This window comes from Phaethon lepturus, unplaced genomic scaffold (genome assembly GCF_000687285.1).
Source record: "Phaethon lepturus isolate BGI_N335 unplaced genomic scaffold, ASM68728v1 scaffold5350, whole genome shotgun sequence".
In the NCBI taxonomy this organism is placed as follows: Eukaryota; Metazoa; Chordata; class Aves; order Phaethontiformes; family Phaethontidae; genus Phaethon; species Phaethon lepturus.
Genome location: NW_010511030.1, coordinates 21,398 through 29,843, shown reverse-complemented (window position 1 = coordinate 29,843; position 8,446 = coordinate 21,398). Strand labels below are relative to the sequence as shown.

Here is an 8,446-nt window from a genome sequence, read left to right as displayed (position 1 = left end):
GGGTGGACCGGGGGGAGAGGGGAGGAGAAACTAGCCTAGGCTTGGGGAGACTGGGTGGGACTGGGGAGATTAGCCTAGGCTGGGCGCGGGCAGGGAGACTGAGGTGAACTGGACTGGCATAGGGAGCAACTGGAGGCACTGGGGCAGGCAGAGCTGGACTTTGGGGACTGCGCTAGTCTGGGGGACACTAAGGGGCCAACGATGTACTGGGGGGAATGAGGATACTGGGCTGAGGTGGAATGGAGAGGGCTTGAAGACTGGGGTCGACTGGGATGGACTGGGAAGACAGAGGGGCTGAGAGGGGACTGGCATAGCCTAGGAGAAGTGGGGATAGTGGGCTGCGATAGACATGGGGGGCTGGGATGGACTGAGGCATCTGGGATGGACTGAGGGACTGGGGATGACATTGGGCAGGGGGAATGGGGTACCAGGTGCCCCTTGCAGGCAGAGGCCATCCAGGCTGGCCAAGCCCTGGCACCAGCCCACATCCCCTCTCCCATCACACGGCTCACCTCTCCCTTGCAGGATCACCCCCATGGTGCCGACGGCCACCCACCGGACCCGGCCTCTGGACAGGGCAGCCGCTGCGACAGCCCCAAGCAGGCAGCGGGACAGGAGAGCCCACCCCTCCCAGTGCCTTCCGCCGTGAAGGTAATGCCCAGGGTACCCGGTTGTGTCCAAGCCTGAAATGTTCACGTGCTGCACCCGACATGTGTGGGAGGTCTGTGGGTTTGGCGTTAAGGCTTGGAATAACACAGGGAGACAAACCTTGCTGTCAAAAGTTGCAATTTGACTCATTTTATAATGGCATGTGGTATAGCATTGCACCCTGTGAGAGGTGATTGCTCAGGTCCTGCACTGGAAACATCTCCAGGGGCTAGGAGCAGAAGGAGATACAAGGAAACACTGAAATACCTTCCAGGCAAGAAGGGTCACTCTCCATCTCGTGCTCTCTAGCACAGCTGAGATGAGATGTGGCCCTACAGGAGTCCCCCACATGCAGGCTTAGCAGCTCTTGAAGCTGGAGTGTCAGGGTGCCGGCAGGAGCTGCCCTCTCTCTGTCCCAGGCCTCTGACTTCTCATGGGGGTAGCAGAAGCTCTTCTCCCAGCTAATTCCTTTCCTTCTTGGACCAACAGTCCAAATCATCCAGTGATAGCAAGAACCGTCACAAAAAGCCCAAGGACACCAAGCCCAAGGTGAAGAAGCTGAAGTATCACCAGTACATTCCTCCAGACCAGAAGGCAGAGAAGTCCCCTCCACCCATGGATTCTGCATATGCCAGACTCCTCCAGCAGCAGCAGCTCTTCCTGCAGCTCCAGATCCTCAGCCAGCAGCAGCAGCAGCAGCAACAGCAGCAGCAGCAGCACTTCAGCTACCCAGGGATGCACCAAGGCCAGCTAAAGTGAGTGGCAACTTGCCAATAACAGGGTTTAGCTCTGTCTCCCTCCAGGTTTTCCCCTCCTATACGCATTTGTGCCACTGCAAGGGGGATAGATGCATGCAAGTGAAACATAAAAGCTTGGGAACACAGCACAGCCTCCTGCAAAGATGTTCTGGCTTTGTGCACTGGCTGGGGCACCTGTGACCTGCTGGTGGGTCACCAGCGATCTCCTTACAGCCCAACCTGGTTTTCCTTGGGGTTGATGGTCGTTCAGGTCTGATACAGGAGATAGAAGCCCTAAGGGAGCAGAGAGAAGGTACAACTGGCACAAAGATCTCAAGGGGGGGTAGACAAGTTACCCCAAATCTCCTTTGTTATTTCAGGCAATCAAATGAGCAAATGGTCAAAAGTTCGAATTCTTCATCAACTTCTGTCAACAACACCCCTCTTTCTCCTGTGAAAACCACCTTTTCAGGCCAGACTTGTGTCTCATCTATCAAGCCAGGCCCTCTACCATCTAACCTGGATGATCTGAAAGTGAGTGCAAACTTTGTCACCACAGGAGCAGAATCTTACAACCTGAATATGCTTTGCTATCCCTGGAGCATGCAGTATAGTGCCACAGGCTGCATTGCCTGGGAGTGACCACGTGTTACAGATCAGCAAACCCAGGAGTACACCACGCTGGGTCAGGAGTTGGTCTCTGCAACGGTAACTGAAAGCATGGGTTTGCTGCTCTGCAGGTGGCACGTGGTTGCCTTGCTCCAGGGCATTTATCAGCAAACCTTAGCTATAACTTGAGATGGCTGCAGGGCAGGCCATCAGGTTGAGGACTAAAGGATGGTCTGTGCTGCTGCTCCTGCAGCTCATGGCTCCATACCTTCTGTGGTTTTATGGTTGACATCATGGATGCTGCAGACCAGCCAGAAGCTAGGAGGTCAGCATGACCTCCACTTAGTGACTCAGATTCTCAGTGGTCATTGCAGCCAGGCCAGCTCATCTCTCTGCACAAGCAGGTATCTCATGGAGTCTGCAGCTACCAGCACTGCTTTGAACAGCACCTAAACTTCTCATGTAGGCAAGACAGGCAGGGCATAAGAAAGAATCGTTCATATCAATGGTTCTTTTATACTTTGCTAACGGAGCCTCAACCATGGAGAAGGCAAAGTCCTTTCAGGAGCAGAGACCTGGGGGCAATACTCATTATTAAAGAAAGAAATAAGATAAGGTAGAAATAACACGAGTTTGGCAATATCAATGCCCCAGCTCAGATACCTGAACCATGTGCAGGTGCCTGAGTATGGTGTATCTGGCTCCAAGGTATGTGGTCACATTCTCTGAGCTAAAGGATACCATCAGCTAGTTCCTGGTCCATGTGAAAGTCTTCTGCTCATGTGGAAACCTACTGCTAGGAAAGGAATCTTGGGTTACCCCTGTGGCCCAAGGACCACTGCTGGTTCATGGAGTGCAGTCACAGTTCTTGGAGGAAGGAGGAAGGTTTTCCTCTTAGGAAAGGTCGAGGACTTGCAGGACATGCAGTGGTCAGGGCTGTGCATGGTGACTCTGGTGACTGCAGATGAGACAGTGAGAATCTGTGGGGTCAGAGCTTTGAAGCAGGAAGCTGGGAGCCTGTGGTTTGAGACTCCTTGTTAGAAATGTTGAGTTTCTAAAGGGTTCTAAAGGGTTCATCTGCCATTGGGACTGATCATTGGTGACTTTCCTTCTAGGTCTCAGAACTAAGACAGCAGCTCCGAATACGAGGCCTGCCTGTGTCAGGTACCAAAACAGCGCTGATGGAACGGCTGCGGCCCTTCCAGGAGTGCGGCAGCAACACGGTGCCAAACTTCAGTGAGATCACCACTGTCACCTTCCCAGTCACTCCAACAAGCACCCTGTCAAGTTACCAGTCACAGTCCTCCACCAGCATGTTATCAAATGGCTTCTACCACTTTGGCAGCACTAGCTCCACTCCACCCATCTCTCCAGCCTCCTCTGACCTCTCTGTGAGCGGCTCTTTGCCAGACACATTCAACGATGGGCCCATGTCTTCACCACAGTTCGGTCTCCAGCCATCTCCAGTTCATGGCAGTGCTGAAGAAAGCCTCATGAGCAGCATGAATGGAGGGAGCATCCAGCTGGAGCTGGAAGGGATCGACACAGAGAAAGACAAAATGCTGGTAGAGAAGCAGAAGGTCATCAATGAACTGACATGGAAGCTGCAGCAAGAGCAGAGGCAGGTAGAAGAGCTACGGATGCAGCTCCAGAAGCGAAAGAGAAGCAATGGCCTCGAGGAGAAGCAGCAGCCCACTCAGCATTTCTTTGGTGTCCACATCAAGCAAGAAAATGCGGTGTCCAGCTGTCCATTTGCATCCAAACAAAGTGCCTTGAAAGGCCAAGCCAGCAGCTCAGATAAGTTAAGTAACTGTGGGGTGTCGCAGCTGCCTCACATTGTAAATAGCCACTGCTTGGAGCCTGCAGGGCAAAGCACCGTCACCTCCTCGACATTCCTGAGCCCACAGTGCTCCCCCCAGCACTCTCCACTCGGGGCTGCAAAGAGCCCCCAGCACATCAGCCTGCCGCCGTCCCCCAACAGCCACTATCTCCTCTCAGTGTCCCCTGGCTCACAGGCAGAAGGACGCAGCGGGTCCCCACAGACCAACAGCTGCCTTCGCACAGCATCGGTAAGTGGAGAGCACCCCAGACTGCATCGCAGTGGTGAACGCGCTGGTGTCTGTGGTTCGTGGGTCAAACATCCCAGTTTGAGTCCTTTCCTATCAGACTGGGACTGCTGGCACCCAGGGCGGGCACCCAGGGAGCTGTAGCAGCATGCGGGGCTGCCTGGGAAGCAGAGAGTAGCCCAGATGGAGAGTGGGTTGGAAGCTGATGGCACTGCGGAGTCCTTTGCAGGGCATCTTCTGGGGAGCCCTGCTGCCACTGCACCCAATTGCCCTGAGGGGGCACGGCACAGCTCCCATGACCCATGGAGCCCTAGTACAGCTCCTGCTGCCCCGAGGGAGCCCTGGCACAGCTCCCCTTTTCCCCAGGGGACCCCAGCACAGCTCTCTCTGCCCCTGGATGAGCACTGGCAAAGCTCCCTGTGTCCTGTGAGAGTCCTGGCACAGCACCATCTGCCCTGTGGAGCCCTGGCACAGCTCCTTCTGCCCTGGGGAGACCTGGCACAGCTCCTTCTGCCCCAGGTTAAGCACTGGCACAGCTCACTCTGCCCCTGGAGGAATCCTGGCACAGCTCCCTCTGCCCTGGGGGAACATTGGCACAACTTCTCCTGCCCTAAAAGATCCCTAACTCAGCTGCCTCTCCCCTCGGGAGGAGACCCTGGCACAGCTTGCTGTGCCCCTGGGGGAGTCCTGGCACACCTCCCCCTGCCCCATGGAGCCCTGGCATGGCTCCCTCCACCGTGGGGAAGCCCTGGCACAGCTCCCTCTGCCCCACGGAGCCCTGGCAAACCTCTATCTGCAGTGGGTGCAGCACAGATCTCTCAGCCCCTGGGAGAACCCTGGCACAGCTTCCTACACCCCTGGGAGAGCCCCGCTGAGGTGTTCCAGGGCTTTTCAGCATCTTGCTGAGCTGTTGTGGCTCCTAGCAGTGTGTGAGGGATTAGGACCACTGGGTTGAAGGAGGGCAGTTACCCCGGTCATATGGGAAGCCTTTTTTTGGAAAGATAGAGCAAGGCTTGCAATTGCAGTCTGCAGTCAGATAGAGCTTGTGCCTCCCCACCAGGCAGCCAGCAGAGCAGAGAGTTGTCCCTTCAGCAGCCACCACTCCTCACTTAGCCCTCTGGACAGGTACAAAAGCTTGGAGAGGGGCACAGGCTGCCAACACACAAAAGCAACAAAAGGTACTGCTGATTGCAGCCCCAATTCATCTCAAGACCCTACCAGGGTTTCCCAGGCAGCAACAACACCTATCATACAGTGTGTAAAACACACAGTGGTGCAACGTATGCACGCTGCATTCAGGGAAGATATACAGCAAGGGCACTCTGAGTGCACAACAGCCGCACAGCAGAGCGACAGCCACTGCGAAACACCCAGTGCTGGAGCAAGGCAGCTCACGAATCACATTGCCGCAGTTAGCACACTCAGCAGCGTGCAGCAGGAGCTGGGCAGTGGGGTGCAGTGCTGCAAGGTGGCAGAAGGTGGGATGCAGCATTGTCTCTAAGCCATTCAGAGGACGGTGAGATAAGTGACAGGGGCAGTTGGCACACAGCACTGCCAGTGAGGTGGGCAATGGGGAGCAGTTTAGGGTGAGAGGGGCAGAAAGACAGTGCTGCCAGTGGGACGGGCAGTGGAGTGCAGCGCTGTTGGGGTGAGGTAGGCAGTGGACCTTGCTGCTGGGGTGAAACGGGCAATGGGGAGCATTGCTCTGGGTCAGCTGAGCAATGGGGAGCAGCACTGTGGGTAAGCTGGGCAGTGGGGCCAAGAGCGGGGAATGCAGTGGACAGCAGGACGCAGTGGGTGACCTCAGCAGTGGGGCACAGTGCAGTAGAGGTGAGCTGGGCAATGGGACAGAGCTGTGGGTATGTCCTGTGAGGTGATACTGCAGGAGAGGCAGCCAGGCTGCTCCGGATGACCGGGCAGCGGTCAGCAGGCAGCAGCAGGCAGCAGCAACACCTCGGGGGCATCACCGGCTCCTCCCTCTGAGCGCAAGGGGTGTATGGAGGGGACGGACCCACAGTGTCCTGCAGCTCATCTGGGCTGCAACACCACCCATCGGGGGCATTCCTCTGCTGCCTGCAAGGGGCTCCCAGTGGTGAGGGACTCTCTTCACCAACAGCTCCCTCTCTGTGCCCAGCATTGGAGTGTTACCCCCCACCCCCTCGCCCCCCCAGGCCTGCCCTCCGAAGAAAGGTGGCCAGGATGTGCACAGCCAGGCCAAGCGGCCTCACCGCTGCCCTGGATCCACTTCTGGATCAGACCCGCCTGCTGGGGCCGCGCTGCATACCCTAGCACTGGCTGTCATGGGACAAGGCAGTCATGGCCAGGCAGTGGGGAAGGGCACACAAGGGCCTAGAGGCCATGGGGACAGCAGCTGGCAGGCACTGGGACCTTCAGATGAGGTCCCTCCTCCTCCCTTCCTCCCTGGAAGGAGGGACTGGCAAAAAGCTGGCTCTGATAGGCAGGTGTTTGGCACAGGCACAGGGAAAGCCTAGGTGCTGACCTGGCAGTGATTCTTTTGAGTGGTCTTCCCTGGCCTGGGCTCTGTGAGATGTCCTGGGTGGGTGGCGATGGAGAGGGTTCCCAGCAGAGGGGCTGGGAGGCAACTGGCAGCCAGGGAGTGCTGCATCACTGGCATCATTTCTCTCTGCCCCTTGCTCTGCACGTTCACGGCTGGACCAAGCACCAGGATGCTCTGCAGCATCGTGCCTGTGCTCTGGCAGCAACTGGAGGTCAGCCTGGCCCTGGGTCTCAGAGCTGGGCTGACGGACTAAGTTACCTCCCTCTCTCCTGCCTGGAGGCCAGGCACTTTGTCTGAGCCAATTTGACCCACAGAGTCATTAGTTTCCCTGGCACCACTCTGGCTTCAACAGGGGTGAAAGAGAGCTGGGCTTCCCGCCGTGCCTCCCTGTGCATTGACTCCGTTTCCCTGTATTTCCCCCACGCAGATGGCTACGCAGGCAGGTCAAAAGTTTTCTATTCCACCCCCAAGTTTTTGTAAGTCAAGCCCAGCCCTCTCAGAGGTAAAGCAGCCTCCACCTTATGAGGATGCATTAAAGCAGGTAACTGCATGACTTTTATCTTCTATAGGGCTAGGGCTGTGCAAGGTGTTCTTTTGTGATTAATAGAACTCATCTGCAGGAGTTACAACCTGCTATGGGGTCTCTGGGTAGAACAGGCTTGTTTCCATAAGGAATGGGCTTTTCTTGAAGAGTTAGTTGCTGAATGACTGCCACGTAGCAGTCGGACACCACACTGTATGGGATAGCATCTTCTGTGCTGATGTGTCAGTCCACCTTGGGGTCCTGACATCCCACACAAATGCCCCAGGATGTTGGCGTACTCTTCTCTGGGGTGCTCAGTGCTATGTGAGAAACAGACTCTTGAGCATTCCCAAGTCACCAGAAAACCTCACCTTCCCTCCTTGGGCCATCAGCAAAGCACCCTGCTCTATGCCATCTGCCTCCCTTAGCCTTACACTGGAGCGCTGTTCCCATAGGGAGGACTGTCTCCATCGCCTATGAGCCCCTTACTTCTTGTGAGAGCCTGTCAGCAGCCTCAGTGCTGGTCATGATAGTACCTTTAGGAAAACGGAGTGATGCTGTTTGCAGTGATAAAAATGGGCTTATGCTGGCTGGCAGGGAGGCCTGAAGAAAGTCCTTCCAGTGTCCAGTCAAGGAGAGGAGGATGATGATGTGTTGCCCCCAGGGAGCTGCAGGAATTGCAAGGAGGCACATACCAGTGTGAGGTGCTGGGTCCAAAAGCTTGGTGTGACCTGATGGCCCTGGGAAGAGGGCAGTCTGTGGCATCCACAGAGCAGAGGATAGATGGCAGGGTGGGGGAACCTGGCACCCTGCTCTCCAGATCTGCCATACTTGTCCCAGGGCCCTGCAGTGCTCACCTGAAAGCCGCTGCCAGCCCCGTGTTGGAGTGGCACTCTCTCCTGCATGGGAGAAAGCCATCTGGGGGGTCTAGAGCCACCTACTTGGCTTGTGGCTGGAGGGACTCTCCTCCTAATGCCCTCTACTCTCCTCTTTGTCGTTTGCTGCAGCAGATGACACGAAGTCAGCAGATGGACGAGCTCCTGGACGTGCTGATTGAGAGCGGAGGTACGCACTGCTTCCCTGTTCCCCTCCAGGGCTTCCCCCTCCAAGCCAGCATCGGCCTGTGGTTCTCAGTGCACTCAGTGCACCCCAGCAGAGCTGCCTGAGTTGAGTACAGCTTTCCTTTGCCCTCCCTGTGCCAGGAGCCACTGAGATTGAATCCAAAAGCCTATTGGCCCTCCCGGAGCAATGGTGGAGTGGTCTGGGCTTGGTCATCGCCTATGCAGACTGCACAGAGAGAAGGGACAGCAGGGCAGCAGCCCTGTGCACAGCACTGCCAGTGCCC

At 56.4% G+C, this 8,446-nt stretch overlaps 1 protein-coding gene across 1 annotated transcript in view; it reads left to right on the top strand.

Annotated features, from left to right (window-relative positions):
• Positions 1-525: 525 nt before the first annotated feature.
• The window catches only part of MYOCD (myocardin), a gene marked incomplete at its 5' end in the record, with an annotated part of 9,068 nt that continues 1,147 nt past the window's right edge, over positions 526-8,446 (top strand). Inside the window, 5 exons of the mRNA XM_010282446.1 lie at positions 526-651; positions 1,138-1,403; positions 1,766-1,919; positions 3,110-4,063; positions 8,109-8,166. Coding sequence (XP_010280748.1) covers positions 526-651; positions 1,138-1,403; positions 1,766-1,919; positions 3,110-4,063; positions 8,109-8,166 — 1,558 coding nt within the window. The remainder of the gene's footprint in view (positions 652-1,137; positions 1,404-1,765; positions 1,920-3,109; positions 4,064-8,108; positions 8,167-8,446) is intronic.